We start from the raw sequence: 20,860 nt of genomic DNA on the forward strand, positions 1-20,860 counted from the left end.
AATCAAAATAGATGATATATGCCGGCCAGTACTTGATATTGCATTTATACATCTATATAATGCAATACCTGAGAAACTATGTGGCAAAATATAAGTAAACTCACTGTAGTCATGTCTGATTTCTTCAGTGAAGGTCATATCACATAAAGTCAACACTTCAAAACACTTTACCTTTGAAAGCTGTGACATTGTATTGCAGTTTAACTACACTTCTAACTACTTCTAACTAAAAGTGTTAGCATTAGTGTGAATGTTTATGTTGACTAATCATGAATGTTATGTTGAGCATTTTGTAGGGAGAAAAACTCAAGACATTATCCAACTAAAAGATAAAGATGTTTTTCTGTATTTTTGAAGTTAACAAGATGGATGGAGATTTTATTTTCTACCTACAACTTGTTTATTAACGGGAAAGTCTACATACATACAAAAAATGATTATAACATATTATATTTTATGATTTATTTTAATAATTCGTTGTTTAAAACAGTAGACTATATGCACATAATGCATTCATTTTAATTTGATGATTAAAAAAAAAATATTCCCTTGTATGATCAGTTTTGTTTGTACATATAATATACTGTATGTAGTGCACTGTAAAAGAAGAAAAAAAAACGTGCGTCTTCATTGGTCACGGTGCGTAATTACGTCACTCTCTTTTGAAAGTACTATTAATACTTTGAAATTGTTGACCGGAAGTTTTTCTATGCTATAGTGTTCAACTTGATACCACAGTTGTAGTTACCCACTGTGACCACCAGAGGTCATTGTAACTGACTCATGACTTACATTGTATACACTGTTCCCTGGTGGTCATGGTACATAATTACACCTCTTTTTCATGATAAGCATAGGACATGAATTCTTATGGTAAACCTTTACCTTACGCAGTAAAATATTTGCCATTTTCCCACCCGAGGGAAACTAGCTTAAAATCTACTACCATTGCGCTATTGTGTCTGCCTTGATGCTAACGTGTGCGCCCAATATTGTCTCTGGCATCACTTTAGATATAACAACATTGAGATGCTTCCGGTGAATAATTTCAAAATAAAACTTTGTCACGGCTGTCCGGCACTATCTTCCACTAGGTGGCGGTATGCACGTTAAGTTAATTCAGAGAAGAAGAAGACAAAGCTACCATGGCTCAATCTCTCTGTTAGCTTTGAGTTGCATTAACGTTACATATTGTTGCAAGTGGAGCGCTCAGATTGACAACGATCCGTTTTATGAAGCCGTTTAAACAGGTGAGCTACCTTTAAGTTAACTGAAATGTATTTATGTGTTTCTAGGCTAACGCTCGGTTGCTGCCAGTGCTTGCTACATGTAGGCTAACAGCCACATTTATGTCCCTTATCGTTATTTATTAGAGCTTTAAATAACAGCACAATTTAGCACTACAGGCTGTCAACAGAGACAGCACACAACCTTTATGCTGCGCTTTATCTGTAACACTAATGTTAAGTGAAAAGTTTTTGTTATTTAGTGACTGTAACTAGCTAGTCGATGCTGGCTGCTACCTTAGCTCGTAAATAAGTATTTAACGTTTGCTTGTTCTGTGTTTTGTGCGTGTCTTTCCCTCACACAGACTTATCTAAACTAGGTAATGACACCTGCTGTGACTTTGTCAAGATGAATCGTCCAAAACCCACAACTCTCAGGCGCCCCAGTGCTGCCAAACCATCAGGTATGATGCCCAGTGTCTTCCTAGTGTTGTTTCTTTCAGCATATGTTGATTTTAAAAGGAAGAAAGAAGCAAAAATAATAAGAATCACAACCTACTGTGATGTCTGCTTTTCCCAGCTCACCCACCACCAGGAGATTTCATTGCCCTTGGATCGAAGAGCCAGGGTGGAGAGCCCAAAGCCCCTGCTGTCCTCCTGAAACCAGCATCCACAGGTCTACCAGCCGACCGTAAGAGAGAGACTTCCTCCACTCTGCCTTCCTCATCGGGTCTGTCCAGCCTCGCCAAGCGTCCCAAACTATCCACCACCCCTCCAGTCAGTGCCCTGGGAAGACTCGCTGATGTAGCAGCTGTGGACAAGAGGGCAATATCGCCCTCAATAAAGGAGCCTTCAGTGGTGCCTATTGAAGGTAAACCAATGGCTTTATGTCTGTTTTTATGGAAGACATGTACAAGTTTACACAGAAATGGCTACATACCTTCCCTTACTTCACTTGCAAGGAAAATTAAAACTCCTTTTGTTATTGTAGTGTCACCGGCAGTGCTGCTGGACGAGATTGAAGCTGCAGAGTCTGAAGGAAACGACGATCGCATTGAGGGACTCCTGTGTGGAGCAGTGAAACAACTCAAGATGAACCGAGCCAAACCCGACATCACACTGTATCTCAGTCTCATGTTCCTGGCCAAAATCAAGCCCAACGTTTTTGCTACTGAAGGAATTATTGAGGTGAGACTTCTGTTGTAGTAATATATGATAAAACAGGGTGATGAAAGTAATCATGCAAGTAAGTCAAATAATTAACTGTGTATGTATTAATCAGTGATTGATTCATGCAAAATAAATGCGCTGATCATAAATGTTTTTCTTAAGTAAACCTCACAGATGTTGGAATTTGACTTTAACACTTGCTCTTGTCACCAGGCGTTGTGTAGCCTCCTGCGTCGGGATGCTTCTATCAACTTTAAAGCAAAGGGGAACAGCCTGGTTTCTGTTCTTGCTTGCAATCTGCTGATGGCAGCCTACGAGGAAGATGAGAACTGGCCAGAGATTTTTGTGAAGGTGAGAATCTCTTAAACAGTTAAATACCGTAAGTTGTTATGAATTCCTTTTTTTTTTACAAGTTTTCCTCGTAACTCTTTTTTCTAAAATGTATTTGCAGGTGTACATTGAGGACTCTTTGGGAGAAAGAATCTGGGTTGACAGTTCTCACTGTAAGAATTTTGTCGACAACATCCAGACGGCTTTTGGCACAAAGATGCCTCCAAAGAGTATGCTGCTGCAGGCCGACACCGGCCGCTCTGGAGGAGATCTCAGTGCAGGTGCAGTACATCGAGAACACACACCAGGGCCTTTTGAGGCTAGAATGTCTGATGTAGAAAAACAAGTGTTGATTGGTTTTGGTGCTTTTGGGTCTTTTAGGTAGCAGCCCCCACCCCTCAACCCCTGATGAGGATGACAGCCAGACTGAATTACTGATAGCAGAGGAGAAACTCAGCCCTGAGGATGAAGGGCAAGTGATGCCGAGGTATGAAAACTACCCACATGTGATGTGAGGGATGCTACAGTGTACTGTCTAACAGACATCACTTGAAATTGTCAAGTTTTAGATACAATTCAGCTTTAAATTTCCAATTGTACATGACAAGATATTAATATTTAATTCATTTATCACTGTTATATTATTTATGATTTCTGCAAATAAACAGGTAAAAGTTGTCTTTTGTCCCACCCCCTTGGGTGCTGCAGGTATGAGGAACTGGCAGAGAGTGTGGAGGACTATGTACTCGACGTCCTCAGGGATCAGTTGAACCGCAGGCAGCCGATGGACAACGTGTCGCGAAATCTGTTGCGTCTGCTCACGGCCACGTGCGGCTACAAAGAGGCGCGACTCATGGCTGTGCAGAGGCTGGAGATGTGGCTCCAGAACCCGAAGGTAAGGAGTGTAACTAACATCTGCAAGGCTTTATTTCACAATAGTGACGGTGATACATAATTTTTCACAATATTATTGTAATTGAAAGTAAAACATCGCTGGTAAAAAATCAGCATAAATGTAACATGCCACCATCACTATAGCGATGTATATTTATTAGTGTTAGTGTATCAGCTATGAATGGCTTTCTTTGCTTTTGCGTGCGTGCAGCTGACTCGACCGGCCCAGGACCTCCTCATGTCTTTGTGTATGAACTGCAACACCCACGGAGCAGATGACATGGAGGTGATCTCCAACCTGATCAAGATCCGGCTCAAACCGAAAGTCCTCCTCAACCACTACATGCTGTGTGTCAGGTGTGGAGTCTCATTTTGTCTTACTTCTTATCTTATTACCACACGCAAAGTATGAGAGTGACTCACACTAACCGGTGCTTTGGATATGGTTCTCCAGGGAGCTGCTGAACGCACACCGAGACAACCTGGGCACTATGGTCAAGCTGGTGATCTTCAATGAGCTGTCCAATGCCAGGAATCCCAACAACATGCAAGTCCTCCATACAGTGCTCCAGCACAGCCCAGAACAGGCTCCAAAGGTGGAACTAGAAGAGATTTTTTAAAGGAAAAAACAGAAACCATGTTATTATTGTAGTCATCATTTATATCTGTTTTCGTTTTGAATTCTGTTTGAATCCCTTTTCTTTTCTTCTTCCTGTCTCTTTACGCCTGCAGTTCTTGGCGATGGTGTTCCAGGACCTGCTTACCAATAAGGACGATTACCTCCGTGCCTCCCGAGCTTTGCTGAGAGAGATCATCAAACAAACCAAGCATGAGATTAACTTCCAGTCCTTCTGCTTTGGTTTAATGCAGGAGAGAAAGGAGGCCAGCTACGTGGACATGGAGTTCAAAGTGAGTAGATGTGGACTTTCAACTGTAATTCATCACCTGTTTACACTTGACTCTGAGCTGTTTATCCTCTCCTCTCCTGTAGGAGCGTTTTGTCATCCAAGTGACAGATTTACTGACCGTTTCCATGATGCTGGGCATCACTGCTCAGGTCAAAGAAGCCGGCATTGCGTGGGACAAAGGCGAGAAGAAGAGTGAGCGCTGTGTATTTGTTCCAGTGGCACATTTATTAACCATGAAGCATTATTAGGTATTAGTCAAACTTGTGTCTGGTTTGTTTCAGATCTGGAGGTCCTGAGGTCATTCCAGAATCAGATCGCTTCCATACAGAGAGACGCCGTGTGGTGGCTTCACACCGTGGTTCCCACCATCAGCAAAGTTGGTGCAAAAGACTACGTTCACTGGTCGGTATCTGCCTTCATCTGGACAGTTTGTAAACTAATGATTTTTTCATCTACGTTAAACATAATTCATCATCATCTCTCATCTCTCTCATGTCTGTAGCCTTCACAAAGTGCTTTTCACAGAGCAACCTGAGACATATTACAAGTGGGACAACTGGCCTCCTGAGAGTGACAGAAAGTGAGTCTCCCTCCCATGTTTTTTTAAAAATTTCCCCCTAGCTAGTTACTTTTACCAAGCTGATCATTTTTTGTCTTTCCTCAGTTTCTTCCTCCGTCTCTGCTCCGAGGTGCCTCTGCTGGAAGACACACTGATGCGCATTCTGGTGATCGGCTTGTCACGTGATTTGCCCCTGGGCCCAGCTGATGCCATGGAGCTGGCGGATCACCTGGTTAAGAGGGCTGCAGGAGTTCAGTCCGATGGTGTGTGTGTGTGTGTGTGTGTGTGTGTGTGTGTGTGTGTGTGTGTGTGTGTGTGTGTGTGAAGATCCACTTAGTCTGTAACTGTTTACGATCACAGTTAAAGCTGTGTGTATTACTCTCCGGAGGAATGTTTGGACATTTGGTAAACACATGTGCTTCGGTTTAATGAGCAGCCAGTTTAAAGTATTCAAAGGGGCATCTCCTTCTTCACATCTTATCCTCTCAAGTCAGCAAAAATAATTTTAGGAGAGCATGAACAAAGGGAAATACGTTTTTTAATAGTAACTGTCTGAATACTTCCTACCATCGTTCTTGGCAGTTTGAAGCCGCAGAGCTGACTGACTGTTTCTCGTTAAACAGATCTGGAGGTCCTGAGAGTGGAGAGGATCCAGCTCATTGATGCCGTGCTGAATCTGTGTACATACCATCACCCGGAGAACATTCAGCTGCCAGCAGGGTACATCACAACGTCTTTTAAAAAAAACACTTACAGGCCGTACAGTTTACAGTCTAAAATAACAAGTGATTCTTAATGTTTAAGGTACCAGCCGCCAAATTTGGCGATATCCACGCTCTATTGGAAGGCGTGGCTGCTGTTACTTGTGGTGGCTGCATTTAATCCACAGAGGATAGGTACGATCAAATTTGTGTTTCATACATAACATTAGTAATGAAATGTATTTTAAGTCATTAACTCATGTTTTCCTTTAGGTCTGGCTGCCTGGGATGGCTATCCTACGCTGAAAATGCTCATGGAGATGGTTATGACAAAGTAGGTAAAGGTTATCAGTGAGAGTTCATTCATTTTAAGCTGATTGATGATGCCGAACTGACACATGCCTCTTTCTCTAGTAACTACACCTACCCTCCTTGCACCATTGCGGACGAGGACACAAAGACCGAGATGATCAACAGGGAGCTGCAGATCTCCCAGAGAGAGAAACAAGAGATTCTGGCCTTTGAGAGCCACCTGGCAGCAGCTTCCACCAAGCAGACCATCACGGAGAGCAACAGTTTACTGTTGTCTCAGCTTACCAGTCTGGATCCACAGTAAGATACCAAGTATATGTGTTCTGTGACTTAATAGAAATCCATCCTGGCAGGTTAGATTTGTGCTCATAAATCAGAACCTTTGAAATTGTTTGGCTTGGAGAAAAAAAAGCAAAATTTTAACACTTTGATTTCTTTGCATATAGCACGGCTATAAGCTGTACTCATTATTCCCATCACTGTTAGATATTCCACTTAAAAGTCATAGCAAATCATAAAATAATTGCAGTTTAAGTCCTGCACAAAGTCTGGCAAGACAAAAGACTGTTTAGCTTTGTAAGCAGCTTCCTGTTTGTTTCAGTTATGCTCTATGTCCTTGTTGAATGATTATTTATAATCTCTAAAAACCCCAGTTAAGCTAAAAAAAAAAAGTGGGAACTGGGAGCTTCAGACTTCAGCTACTCCACGTCTATAAAAATCAAATCCCCGAGTTTGTTTTCTTAGAGGCGATGACAGCTGACCGAGTCCTTCATTTTATGCAGCACAGTTCAGATTAGCTGTCAGTCAGTCTGCTGAACTGGAGTCTTGTATTACTCCAGATAAATGTGTTGCTACAGTTGTGTCACTGGAAAAAGGACTGATGTTTTTTGTTTGTGTTCAGGGGTCCTCCTCGTCGACCTCCACCGCAAGTCCAGGAGCAAGTAAAAAGCCTCAACCAGTCTCTGCGTCTGGGACACCTCCTGTGCCGCAGCCGCAACCCAGACTTCCTCCTCAACATCATCCAGAGACAGGTAACGTCAAGGCCTGTCAAAGTTGAACTGAAAATGCTGGAGAAATTACGGGGCACACACTAAATGACAGAGAGATGTGCTGGCAGCTAAAATCGCTGGCCAGAGGACAGATGAACCGAGACTGAAATTATGTAGCCTGTCTTATACCGTTGGTCCTGTAAGCATAGTGCATTTTCAATCCTTCACAGGCTTCCTCTCAGTCCATGCCGTGGCTGGCTGATTTGGTTCAGTCCAGTGAGGGGTCCTTGGATGTGCTTCCAGTGCAGTGCCTGTGTGAATTCCTTCTGCATGACGCTGCAGATGACAGTCTGCCAATAGAGGATGACGACGAAGGAGAGAGCAAAGAGCAGAGGGCCAAGAAGAGACAAGTATGTTGACTGTATTATACCGTAGTCGACACTTACTGAAGTTGTCCTGCTTTTATATTGGTGTTGAATTTTTCTGAATGACTGGTCGTTTATAATTAAGATGCGATATGCTGAATTTATACTCACACTCACCATCCTGAATTGCTCTCTCTTCCTCTTAGAGACAACAAAAGCAAAGGCAGCTACTTGGACGACTCCAGGATCTCTTGTTAGGTCCTAAGGCTGATGAACAGACGACGTGTGAAGTGCTGGATTATTTCCTCCGTCGTCTCAGCTCCTCTCAGGTGGCATCGAGAGTCCTAGCCATGAAGGTAACGTAAACAGGAAACATTATATAATCTCTGGTAGCATAAAAAAGTTATTGTACTTATATTATGTATTTGTGTGCAGGGTTTGTCACTGGTGTTGAGTGAAGGAGGCTTGAAGGATGGAGATGAGCGGGATCAACCCATGGAAGAAGACTCTGCAGATGCTGAGCTTTTGCCAGGGTACCAGTGGTTGCTACAAGACCTCCCAAAGCTCCCCTTGTTTGACAGCGTCAGGGGCATGACGTCCACTGCTCTGCAACAGGTGGATGTCTGACTCCACAGTGAACTGTCCATAACAGGAAATAAAGGTATAGCGTTTAGGCGGATTAATGAATGGGTGTTTGAAGCATGTGTCTTGTCTGTCTGCTCCCTCTAAGGCCATTCACATGGAGACAGATCCACAGACCATCAGTGCCTACCTCATCTATTTATCCCAGCATGCACCGGTAGAGGAGCAAGCTTCTCACAATGACCTGGCTCTGGTAATCACGGCGAGTTGCTTAAATTTCAGCATGACATGCTTTTTTCTTTATCCAGTTTTGTGTTGATAGAGCAGTGCTGACACGAATCTGGTGTTGTTCTCTGCAGGACGTTGCCCGGCTGATCGTCGAACGCTCCACCATCATGAACAGCCTGTTCTCCAAACACTCCTCCAGGCCCGAGTCCGATGCCGTGCTGTCTGCTTTCCTCACCATCTTCTCCACTTACATCAAGAGGATGAGGAAGACCAAAGAGGGCGAGGATCTTTACAGCTGGGTGAGCACTGTTAACTGAACTGTCTCTGTGTTCAACCTCTAGAATCTTGTTGCAATTAAAGAAAAGTGCAAAGTTTTGGGCCTATTGACCTGACAAATTTGTTGCAGTAGGAACCAGCAAGCAGGTTGGAGAAATATGTTTTGAGTGTGCAACAGCAATTTCATCTACAACTGCAGATTAATCCCTGTTTGATGTCTGTAGGCATTTACTGGGGAACTATGAAGAAGAAGAAGAAGAAGAGGGTGGATTCACATGATAACTGGTGCTTGACAAACATTTTGCTTTCTTTTTCAGTCAGAATCTCAGGATCAGGTGTTTCTGCGTTGGACTACAGGAGAGACTGCTACGATGCACATCCTTGTAGTCCATGCCATGGTTATCCTGCTGACTCTGGGGCCACCCAAAGGTAGTCCTGTTCATGTTACAGTTCAGTGCTTGCATTGTTAAAGAACATGCTTACGATTGTGTATTTTTTTTTTAAAAACGATATGTACAGGAGAGAGTGATTTCTATGCTCTTTTGGACATTTGGTTCCCTGACAAGAAACCTCTACCCACTGCCTTCCTGGTTGACACCTCTGAGGAGGCTCTTCTGCTGCCCGATTGGTTGAAACTGAGGATGATCCGATCAGAGGTTTCTCGATTGGTTGATGCAGGTAGGTTGTCTCATAGTTCACAAAAGTGAGTGTAGCTTGCCAAGTCATTATTTTCTTTTACTTATTAATGGACTGATGCACGTGCTTCCCTCAGCTTTGCAAGACCTGGAGCCTCAGCAGCTGCTGTTGTTTGTTCAGTCCTTTGGCATTCCTGTATCCAGCATGAGCAAACTGCTGCAGTACCTGGATCAGGCCGTTTCCCATGATCCTCAGACACTTGAGCAGAACATCATGGACAAGCGTAAGAGCAAGAGTCTTCTGCAGATTTTCTGCTCTTGAAAAAGATTTTAAGATTTGAAGTAAATCTTTTTTGATTTATCCTACTGTGTATTTCCTCTGCAATAGACTACATGGCCCACCTGGTTGAGGTGCAGCATGAGCGAGGTGCCACTGGGGGGCACACTTTCCATTCATTATTGAGCTCCTCTCTTCCTCCACACAGAGGTCAGTGACTTCATCTTCCAGATGGTTGTTTCTGTGCGATGGCGACTTATACAACATTTCACATTTAAATAAACGGCTAAATAGTAAATGTTTACTCACATCAATCAACAAAATGTTTAACACTAATAAGATTTATCTTTGTACATTACTTGTCATAGGACTTTAATGTAAGTGGCTGACAGAAGTCTACAAGGAATGACTGTAAATGATATAAATTGCTACTTAATGTCCTGATTACATCCCTTCTGGCAGATTCTGCTGAATCAAGTAAGGCCAAAGTTACCGTGGAAACACCCCACAGCTCTGTGAAGATGAGAGCAGCCAGTCAGCTTCCTGCAGTCGGACCTGACGATGATCTCACTGGCATGTTGCTTCAGGTAGGAATTAAGTAGTTAGCTCGTATGTCATATCTTTGTGGTATGATTTTCTTTCCTTATCCAACTTATTGGATAACATGGGGTTAAACACAACCTCCAAGCAAAAATTAAATTTATTCCAAACTGTTGCTTTGACTCTTTCAAACTGACCCGTTTCTGTTTCCTTTACATCGACAGATATTCCCCTTAAAGGTGGACCCTCGCTGGCATGGCCCACCTCCCAGCCAGCTCTCCCTGGCTCTGCAGCAAGCCCTGGCTAAAGAACTGATGCGAGCTAAACAGGGCCAAGTTCAGCAGGGTGGGTTGGCATTTCGCCTCCTGCAGGCCATTGCTGCCCTGCTCACTTCTGCCCACGCAGGGCCTATCGTCATGTCAATGCACCGCAGCCACGCCCTGTCCTGTCCTCTCATGCGCCAGCTTCACCTCTACCAGGTAAGCCTCGCTGACAATCAGTGCCTAATTCCGTATGTTGATTCAACAAACACAGAAATATAACAGTTGCTTAATGTTTTTTTTTTTTTTTTTCTTTCCAGCGCCTCGTGTCCCAGGACGTTGCTTTCTCCTCACTGTTCCTCAAGGTCATTGTTGAGATGTTAATCTGGTTAGACAACCCAACCGTGGAGGCAGGACCTCTGAAGACTCTGCTCAGATCCTTCGCCGGTCAGAACTCTCACAAACACAGGCACAATGATGGTGAGCACCTCAGCTGCTTTTATCTTTTCAGATGCCGGTCAGTCCATTTTTATATAAACAGTGAGTGATGCGTGTCTTTGCCCTGCAGTGAGGACGGGTTTCCTTCACCTGGCTGAGGCTTTGGCCTATCACAGAGATACTGAAGTGCCACTGAGAGCCATCATTGCAATGCTGAAAGCTGGAGACAGATGTAATGCAGAAGCAGAGCTCATTGGCAAAGGTATTAATGGAGTCATTGTGTGGACGTGAATGTGCGCTCAATTAGTTTGAAGTGACACATCTAGTGTTTCAAGCTTAGTCAATAGAACAAGAATAGTTTGCATAAAGTTTATTTATTAAAATCTTTAATTGATAAAAATACCAAACATTTTACATAGTTGTAACCATTTAAGGTTTAACACAAGGAGTTTGCTTTACAATAAAAAGAAAACAAAAACAGCAACAGGATTTGGAAACACAAACTGTGGTTAATCCGTTCATGTAAAATCAAAAGTCTTGTATTGAACGACTTTTATAATTTAGTGTATTGTTGCTCCTGTAGTTTGTTGCCACTGAAGCACGACAGCGGCCGTCTCATTTAACATTTGTTAAAGGCAGTTCAAGATCTGTTACTAAGCATGGAGTTTCATTATCATTTCTCAGTGTTACAGGGGCTGATGGAGGTGAGGTCGCCGTATTTAGAGGAGCTACTGTCTCTGCTGATGACTGTGGGTACGCAGAACGGGACAGCTGGCCCTGTTGCCATGGTGATTTCCCTGCTGCTTCAGGAAAGCGAGGAGCGAGCTGTGAAAAAGGAAGTGGATTCTAACAAGTGAGCGCCGCAATTCTATTTCCCTCTCAAGTCATGCAAGAAACATTCATATTTGACAGGACTAAATGACAAACAAAGCTGCCTGTGACAAAAATAGCAAAAACTGCGCCTGCTGTCTGTCGCCCTGCACTTGTAAACTCCAATTGGATTTGGTTCGGGAAGGTTTAATTGGTTTTGCAGCTTTACATTGGCCGTACAGATTCACATGGTGTGAAAATCCCAGAATACTTTACAGAATCTTGTTCACTTCACAGCAACATCCAAAGGTTGCTCATTGTAACATGCAGTGTCTGGTTGAAGAACTGCATGTAGATGGAACGATTGCATTTACTCTACTTGTGTTGAATACTGTCTGTGTATTGTTAGCTCCCTTTTTTTTTTTTTTTTGGATGTATTGAGCATTACTTTTCTCTCAGGTCTCGATTAAGGCTGTATGAGTTGAATAGATGGTTCAGTCACATCTCCGTAGAACTAATCTCTCAGTTTGACCTATGCCAGCAGCTCTGAGGTGACAAAGTCAGGACTGAGCTCTGGCCTGCTCGTCGATTGGCTGGAGCATCTTGACCCTGAGGTCACGTCAGTGTGTCCAGACCTTCAACAGAAACTGCTGTTTGCGCTCAACAAGGTAAGATAAGCAGTGTAGTGTGAAGTATGTGCTCCCTTGGCGTCAGCGATGCATTCTTTCTTACTGTGTCTCTGTTTTAGGCACGTGGGACCGCGGCCTACAGACCCTATCTTTTGGCCTTGCTTACACATCAGTCAAACTGGTCCACCCTCCTGCAGTGTATCAGTGCTCTTCTCGGCAAGCGCAGAGACTACAAGTACATCTGTTTTTTCTTAACTACTGTTTTGTGTGATAATGAGAATTTATTGAGATCAATGTGAGAACAGTGAGAACTTGTGTTTAATATCTGCATAACCTTTTTCAGACTGGACCCATCATCCGCCCTGGATTTCCTGTGGGCGTGCAGCCACATCCCGCGCATCTGGCAAGGACGTGACCAGAAGATCCCTCAAGTAAGATCTAAAGCGCACACACACACACACACACACACACACACACACACACACACAATGGGATGTTTTCCTGCATTTTTGATGAGACAGAAGCAGGAAGCAGATCATTCTGGTGATGACTCATGCATTTTCCTTTTTGTTTATGCAGAAGAAAACTGAGAAGTTTGTGCTGCGACTCAGTTCGGAGGAGCTCAGCAGCCTGGTGGACCTGATCCTATCAGAGTCGGAGCTCAACGGTCACGATTCACAACATGATGGCAAAAGCAGCGTGGACCAGGCCTCCTGCCCCCTCATCCAGTCCAGGCTGCCCCTCCTTCACTCCTACTGCAGCGGAGATCTGGAAAACATCAAGAAAGTCTCAGAGTACCTTATCAACTGCACAAAGAAATGGGAGGACAGGTAAGTTGTATATTAGTAGTCATCTAGTATGTTTATTGTTTCAACACTCACCTTCATTTTTCAAATCTTTACTCGTTTCCTCTTTCTCATCCCTCCATATCTGAAGACACATATGTTCATTATATTTTTATTGTGGAAGGTTCACCAAAGTGCTCAGCCCATCCCTTTCGACACATTGTATTGTTCTTTCTAATTAGCCCAAACAGTGAAAGTCATTTTTTTTTCCCTGTTATGGTGCGCAGATAAACTTGGGGTAAATCGCACTAGATTTTCCCTCTCAGTGCAGATGAACTTTTCAGACTTCCTCTGTCAGCCACAATGCTGTGGACCAGGGGAAACTCGATAATTAGGTCTATTGGTGTGAAATTAAAACCAGCAGAAGTCGTCTGTACTGTGATCTCTTTAAAAGCTCAGTGTATTATAATGAAGCCAAGAGGATTAAGGCTGAAGCTCTAAACTTGCCTGTGTTGTGAATTCCTGCTCTGACTTAGCTGTCAGAGATCAGGGTGCAACTCTTTGTGGAGGCAAACCCTCCTTTCATGAATATGTCTCTGGTTATTAAACCACTTTAATGAGGAAACTTTGGCCAAGGTCAAGCAAAATTAGCTTCCGAATTACAGTATTTTAAGTACAGCTAAGCTGTCTGGTAAAATGGTTGCTTGTGAAAATATGGCAGGATAAAAACATGTTGAAAGTAGAGGGTTTTGGCCTTGTGTTGAATACACTTGATTGTATGTTAAGCATTCTTCTTGCGAAAGCTCGCTGTCAGATAAGCTGGTGTTTATTCCAATTACACACTAACTATTGAGCACGGAGGAGCGGACTCTTTACTCTTGGTCAAGGTCGCTGTGATTTGCTTAATGCATAGCTGTAATAAACTTTTCAGTTAGTAGAGAGCGCATCATTTGAGCCTGACAAGAGCCTTAGCCAGTAAGAGGATTTTATGAAACTGCAGTGACTTGAAGGCAAATACCTCAGAATTACATTATGCTATTCATGTGCCTAGTTTGTATTAATGTACATTAATTATTGTCGCTCGTAGACAGAAACAATAGAGAAGTGCTTCATCATGCGCTCTAATCTGTGATCTCATATCAGCTCTGGTGATAATCAGTTGCGAGAGATGGAGAAAGTGAATTTCACAAAACCCGACTGGGAACATTGTCTGCTTTATAATGTTAGTGCCACTGAAGAGTAAAGCTCACTTGAGTTGAAAAGCTGTAACAAACTTTTTTTTATGGCTGCACAAAACTGGTCAACCAGTCACTGTCAATTAAATAGCTTCAAGCTACACAACGCAATAACATCAGGGATTACAGTCTTGATTATTTTGTTACTAAGCTTCTGGCTTTATGATGGACAGCTGAACTGTCCTAAGCCAATAATAACATGTATTTTCCCTAAAGTGAATGGCATATTATTTAGTTAGTGGCTCTTCCCTAAGCCTCCAGCACACTGTATACTTACCTTTTTTGTTTATTTTGTCTTTCAGCGCGATGAGTAAGCGGTGCCAGAACTTGCTGCTGCAGATCTATCTGCATTTTCCTGAGGTCATCCAGCACGTCACCCTGCCCGACGGCACCTTCAGCAGCGGAGGGGCTGCAGACGGCAGCAGCTGCAAGGTGAAGATTTCTGGCAGATCACAATTCTAAGCGATTTTTGTTGTGACATTTGAATTTTAATTCCATGCTGCCATGGTGTAATGATTTCTGTTTGTTTATCCTTCTTATGAATATAACCAAGATGTCGCTTAAGCCAGAGGCTCTCCATATGGAGTATCTGTTCTGGTTTAGTCGCAACCTCCGGGATACATTTGAGTGAAGACAGATTTTCTAAGTGCTGCATAAGTAATGCCGAGCAGTATATACATTGAAGTATTCCACAGAGTCGGACAAATGTCATCACCTACAGCTCTTACTGAATTTCATCGGTGTGTTAAGCAATCTCTCATAGTGAAAATCAGATTTTATAATCTCTTCCTTCGTATCACAAAGAACTTTTTTGGCCGTTTTTGAAATAACATACATAAAACCGTAAATTCACCATGACACCACTCAGAATACAGTGTTTATTTTCATTTCTCAGCTGGATGTCCTGGTCCATCGCCTGGTCACTCTGCTCGCTGATATAGGAGACTCTAAATCTGCAGAGAACCGTGTGTCTGATGCTAACCTTGCCTGTAGGAAGCTGGCTGTGTCGCACCCCGTCCTTTTGCTCAGGTGAAATAATTTTTTTTTTTTTTTTTAAATTAGTTTTGTTGTGATCCAGTCTACAAACTTGTGGATTACCTGCCACCATAGAAGAAGGTGCAACCTGCCGACTGTTTTCGCTTTGCTCCCCAGACACCTGCCCATGATTGCAGGTCTTCTCCACGGCCGCATTCACCTAAACATGCACGAGTTTCGGCAGCAAAACCACATGACCTTCTTCAGCAATGCGCTCGCCATCCTGGAGCTGCTGCAGCCGCTTGTTTTCCACAGCGACCACCAGAGGGCGCTTCAAGACTGCCTTCTGTCCTTCATGAAGGTCCTTCAGGTGAGCGGCTCACACACTTTCAAATGTTCACTTGAGGATTCAGTGTGGAGATCAGTTTAACAGTGCATCTTTTCTTCTTGCAGAACTTTCAGAGGACTCGTTCTCCGTTGCTCTTCATCAACAAATTTCTGCAGTTCACACAGAAGTACATAACGCACGATGCGGCGACAGCCATTCCCTATCTACAGAAGCACTCTGACATCTTACAGTCAGTATATCATGGCGACGATATTTTTTTTTACTACGGTATTTGAAGTAAGATTAGTTTTGTTAGAGATTTAGTGTTGGTTCTCTTTTTAGGTGTCTGAGTGCAGAAAACCCAGACCTGGTCCAGCTGAAGTCCCTGCTGGCTGGACTCACTTTGCCAGTGAAAAGCTCTTCTGCAGAGGTCACCACAGAAGAAAGGGATGGTAAGCACAGTTTTCATATCAGCCCTCGTACACCTGCAACATGAGAATATTTATAATATAAGGTAATCACCTTGCACCAACATGCATATCTAAATCTAAAGTCTCCCTTCTTACAGACTTCAACATTAACAGAGGCATATGTTTCGCTAAATGATATTTTTTCTCTTTACTAGACGACTTGTCCACTGGTTCCCTGCCCCTGGTCAACATATCCGCCTCAGTTTCACTGAGTGCGGCTGACATGACAATGTACCTGAAAAAGATGTCAAGAGGCGAAGCCGTCGAGGGTAACTAACATACCGCTGCAGAAATGTGACGCATATAAATCCTGTATCATAGTGAGTAATGCACAGGTTTTTTTTTTTTTTTTCTCTATCTGCTATAGACGTGTTAGAAGTGTTGACAGAGGTGGATGATAAATCGAGGAGAAGCCCAGAGATCATCCAATACTTCATTGTGAGTCATAAACAAAAAAAAAGGGGTCAAGTGTAGTCCCTGTCAGTGTGTAACACATCCATCACCACCACCCTGTGTTGCTGTTTGTAGAACGATCTGCAGAGACTTATGGTTTCCTCTGAGGAGCTGTGTCGGAACATGGCCTTCAGTCTGGCCCTGCGCTGCATGCAGAATAATCCCTGGTAAGTTTACAGCACTTGAGGACAAAAAACCAACAGAAACATGCTGGAACTGAGGAAATGTGTGGAGATAAATAAAGAAGGAAAACCAGAGGTTTAAACAATGTGATACCTATATGTTTAACAATCATTATTCAGTCCACCTGTCTACATACTTTTGTTCATTACCAGTTACTTTTCACTAAGTGATGGTGTATGTTTTCTGTGCTGCAGCCTGGCAACAGACTTCCTGCCGACTTTCATGTACTGTATGGGCAGCGGCAACTTCGACGTGGTACAGACTGCTCTCAGGAATCTTCCAGAATACGTGCTTCTCTGTCAGGGTAAGAAGAAGCTCTTTAGCTACATCCTTGTTGACAGTGATCTGGTAAGAAGCAGTCACTCCCGTGCCTGTCGTGGATTATATGTCATATGACCATGCAGTATTTTTCAGCAAAAATATGTGATTTAATGAAGCATGCAACTGAAGTCACACATCCACAGCTACATGATGTAAAGTGTTTTTTTTTGTTTGTTTTTTTGTTTTTTTTTCCTCTCTCTAGAACACGCAGACATCTTGCTCCACAAGGCGTTTTTAGTGGGTATCTATGGACAAATTGACACCAGTTCAATGATCTCAGAGTCTATGAAAGTCCTTCACATGGAAGCAACAACATAACAACAAAGTAAACAACTCCACATCTGATTGGAAATGGTGTCATTCACTCTCTGCATTCCACAGCTAGATAATTTTTTTGTTTTTTTTAATAGCCTTTAGTTCAAACGTTGCTCTAATTTGATGATGGCAGATTAACGAACTCTTTGGCTCTTCAATGGTTCAGATTAAAGGATCCTCCAGTGAGCTGGTAGCTACCAGTGTAATAATTCAGCGACTTCAAAGAATGTATTAAAACTCCCTCTAAATGAGTTGAAAATGTAATAATTAAAACTGTGAAATTGGTAATTGTAATAAAGTCACAATTAGTGCGTCTATTACTTTGTAAAGGATGTAAATTATTTTTTGACTGATAATGTAACAATAACCAATAATGAAAAAAGACAAAAACTGGAACATTATTAGGCGATGTTAATATATAATGTGTGAAAGACAACACATAATATACAAAATTGGAGAAATATTGAAAACATAATGAATAGTGACATAATAAATAGTCTTGTATTACAAATATTTAAAAAAAAAAAAAAAAAAAACTTTTCAATTAGATTGAAATAATTAGAAAAGCATTTTGGTTGCATTTAGAGGGAGATTTTTGCATTTCTGCAGTTATTAAATTATCAGCTGTTACATTATTTGGCACCACAAATGTCATTGTGTATTTGGAAAGTGGTTATATGGTTTTTGGCTTCATATTTTTAAAAGTTTAAATAAAAAATATCAACATTATTTGTTTAAAAAAAAAAAAAAGCACACCAAACAATGTTGCCAAAAAAATAAGAAGTCAAAACAGTGTTGTGCATTCCTTTAACTGCTGAATTTAATGCTTTAAAGTCATGATGCTTTGCTGTTACTGAAACACCATCTGTGAGCCGTCACTAAGATGTGTGAACTGAATAAAATAATTTTTAGGAAATTACCTTCTTTTTTTAATGTTTTATTCAGCTTTAACAGGCAGAAAGTGAAATGTGTAACATATTTCAGCAGTTAACTGCTGTAGTTCAGAGATTAAATGGAGACAGTTTACCGCTGTTTAATTGGAAGGCAGTTTAATGCTGAAATAGTAAAAATACAAATTTCACAAAAACCAATTATTACCTTTCAAAAAAAAAACATTTTAGCACCTCAAAAAAGATTGAAGAGGGGAAAAAAATAAATGGTGGAAGGTTTGTGGTCTTTCATTTCATTCCAATAATTCTTGGATCCTGATAAAACTGGAAACAGCTGTCATTGGTACGCTTGCTCTTCACTGAGGTGTAACAGACAAATTAAAGGCGCGATGCACATGCTGTGATGGAAACCATTTTGCCATGAAAGTGTGAGTTGTTTTGCCCAGCGCTACTGACTTCATCTGAAAACCTCTTGATGGAGTCAAAGGGATAAGTTAAACAATGTGTATGCATGCTGGTAAACTAGGAAAGTGGATGCCCCTATTGATGGTAAATTAAGCATGGCGGTAATTGTTCAATCACATAGAGCAAAAGCTGCTTTGAAGATGTGATGTGGGCAGGCCTTTTTGCAGCTCAGACCGCTGCTGGTGTTTTGTTACATAGGAGGACATGGAGATGAAGCCACAGCATGGTTAAGGATCCTCAGTGAGGGTGAGACATGCCCACACTGGTGGGTCAGTGGAATCTGTCATTCAGAAATAACAGGTATTCATTGAGATACACGGGCTGGTTGTGGACAGCTGAAAGCAGGTTGTCTCAGGCTGCGTTTGTAAATCTAACGCAGTAGAGAGTCAAAGTGCTCTGAAGAATGAAAACCATCTTTCCTTTTTGTATTTGGGCAACAGAAAATATAAACTGGCTGTTGTAACAATAGTCATGTATGGAATTTTTAAAAAATACACTTTTGTTTGTCTTCTGAACCATCATGATGACTCAAAATCCTCTTTAATGAATATGTATTCCCCGCTCTCATTCCTATAATTAACTTCTTCATATGTAAACCCAATCGCGCCCTACCCATCATGCACCATACCTGCTGATCTCTCAATGCTGTTTCTGTCTGATGTGTTAATTGCACCTGTATGGTGTCCTATAACTCGCCGAAAGCTCTGTTTATGGTTATCAATCAACTTAGTGCACAAGTCTTAGCAGCCTGGGCTCTTGGTCAGGCGCCAGCATCCTATTGGCTGGGCAGCAGTGAGGCGGAACAGAGATGAGTGACAGCGAGCCAACGAGGATGGGGCAGGTGGGGGCTGCGCTGCTGCTGAATAGTGTGATAGACCAATGACAAGTTAACAACCTCTGACTTTGTTCATTGTACCAGGCTGGGTGCCCTCAAATACAACTGCTACGAGCTAACTGCTCATGTGTCCATGCTGAACATTTTACTTCATAAAAAATATATCTTTATAGAACATATTTATTAAAGGTAAACATGGGCAGTGGTGTAGAGTAACTGAGTTTATTTACACAAGTACAGTTTTGAGGTATTTGTACTTTACTATAGTACTTCTTTTTTTATACAACTTTATACTTCTACTACAGTGTATTTCAAAGGGAAATATACTTTTTACTCCTCTACCCACCACAAAAAATGAGTTGTGAGCAGTTCCACCGAAGATTTCCTCTCTAAACTTCTCAGATGGATTCAGCTTATGTAATATTTCACAACATTTTAATAGAAATTTGTGTATAAGCTTCCCCGCCCCCCCATTAATCATCTCTCAAGTTTATGTTGTGACCCTTTGGAGTGGGCCTGATGCCTCGGACTAAACCGAGGAAGTGTAGATTCCTCAACCAGTTACAACAGTAAAATTCTACTAATGCATCAGTATTAACAGTCTTATAGTGTCATATATAATAATGTGTCTGACGCAGGGGACATTTTTCAAGATAATGATTGAGCATTTTTGCTTTTATTCGACAGCGGAAGAGGAGTTAGAGACAGGGGCAATGACATGTCAGGAGTCAAACCGTGGATGCGGCTGTTGCGTGGCATGCGCCTTAAACATCAGGCAACTGGAACGTCCAGAGGGGAACATCTTTGTGCTTTTACTTTTCATACTTTTATGTTCAGTTTTTAATGCAGGACTTGTAATGAAGTGTTTGCTTTTCATAAATTCATTGGCACAGTAACTTGACTAAAGGATCTGAATACCTGTTCCAGGATTAAGGGTGTTAGAAATATTATGTGAAATGTTTCAAAGTGCAGGTAGTACATGGTTGTCAGTGGGTCCTCCTGCCCATGTGAAAGTGGACAGGGAGTGAGCAGCAAACAGGAATGCGACCAGCGGAGGCTTCTCTGTGTCTCTCTCGGCTACAGGAGGGGCCCTGATGTGCCGCTACCTGCCCATGCACATCTGTCTGCTCTCCGTCTTCCTCTCAATGGCACCCTCGCCTTAGATCATCTCCTCTTCCTCCACGCTTGAGTTGCACTTGGCTTGCGTGGAAAAAATGTGGACCGTCTCTCGCCTCTCTTCTCCCTGGCACTTTGATGTCTCAAGTGTGATTGCTCTTGGATTGTGGCCGCTTTCCCTTGAAGGTTTTGACATGAAAAGCAGGCTGGGCTCTCAGGTTTATCCCATGGCCAGTGATCCAGGACTAAAACAATCAGCCTGCTCACAGTGGGATACTATTACCAGGGAGAGTGGGGCACCAAGCATAGGGGTTTCCTCAGCCATGAAATACACATTTCTTCCAAGTTACAAACACATTT

The 20,860-nt window shown here is 42.3% G+C and overlaps 1 protein-coding gene across 8 annotated transcripts; it reads left to right on the forward strand.

Annotated features, from left to right (window-relative positions):
• The first annotated feature begins 1,155 nt into the window (after positions 1-1,155).
• Positions 1,156-20,269, forward strand: ints1 (integrator complex subunit 1). Of its 8 annotated transcripts, XM_022739475.1 has the most exons (49): positions 1,156-1,250; positions 1,592-1,690; positions 1,807-2,097; positions 2,218-2,414; positions 2,610-2,747; positions 2,848-3,007; positions 3,108-3,213; positions 3,402-3,621; positions 3,832-3,977; positions 4,075-4,216; positions 4,353-4,529; positions 4,612-4,720; positions 4,810-4,930; positions 5,031-5,108; positions 5,193-5,350; positions 5,711-5,807; positions 5,892-5,983; positions 6,062-6,122; positions 6,203-6,400; positions 7,002-7,131; positions 7,320-7,499; positions 7,661-7,810; positions 7,890-8,069; positions 8,185-8,298; positions 8,396-8,563; positions 8,858-8,969; positions 9,060-9,218; positions 9,313-9,459; positions 9,564-9,662; positions 9,915-10,039; positions 10,217-10,471; positions 10,573-10,732; positions 10,821-10,952; positions 11,375-11,543; positions 12,042-12,168; positions 12,249-12,364; positions 12,473-12,560; positions 12,709-12,959; positions 14,452-14,581; positions 15,045-15,178; positions 15,302-15,494; positions 15,578-15,702; positions 15,795-15,904; positions 16,078-16,191; positions 16,290-16,360; positions 16,451-16,542; positions 16,753-16,862; positions 17,082-17,204; positions 20,072-20,269. In XM_022739475.1, exons 2-48 carry the CDS (start codon positions 1,636-1,638, stop codon positions 17,195-17,197), a joined length of 6,603 nt encoding a protein of 2,200 aa, XP_022595196.1. In that variant the 5' UTR covers positions 1,156-1,250; positions 1,592-1,635; the 3' UTR covers positions 17,198-17,204; positions 20,072-20,269. The 8 variants fall into 8 exon arrangements, with proteins under 8 accessions (XP_022595196.1, XP_022595195.1, XP_022595197.1 ...); XM_022739474.1 differs by lacking the exon at positions 20,072-20,269 and having other exon boundaries at positions 17,082-17,944; XM_022739476.1 differs by lacking the exon at positions 20,072-20,269 and having other exon boundaries at positions 12,045-12,168; positions 17,082-17,944.
• Positions 20,270-20,860: the final 591 nt, after the last annotated feature.

The sequence above is a fragment of the Seriola dumerili genome, unplaced genomic scaffold (assembly GCF_002260705.1).
Source record: "Seriola dumerili isolate Sdu_G_001 unplaced genomic scaffold, Sdu_1.0 BDQW01000044.1, whole genome shotgun sequence".
In the NCBI taxonomy this organism is placed as follows: domain Eukaryota; kingdom Metazoa; phylum Chordata; class Actinopteri; order Carangiformes; family Carangidae; genus Seriola; species Seriola dumerili.

Bases quoted from the DNA above. Each gene is read 5' to 3' on its own strand.
- ints1 (XM_022739475.1), top strand. From the start codon at position 1,636: ATGAATCGTCCAAAACCCACAACTCTCAGGCGCCCCAGTGCTGCCAAA. The intron at 3,978-4,074 runs GTGTGGAGTCTC...ATGGTTCTCCAG, and splicing joins CACTACATGCTGTGTGTCAG to GGAGCTGCTGAACGCACACC. The intron at 16,361-16,450 runs GTGAGTCATAAA...TGCTGTTTGTAG, and splicing joins AGATCATCCAATACTTCATT to AACGATCTGCAGAGACTTAT.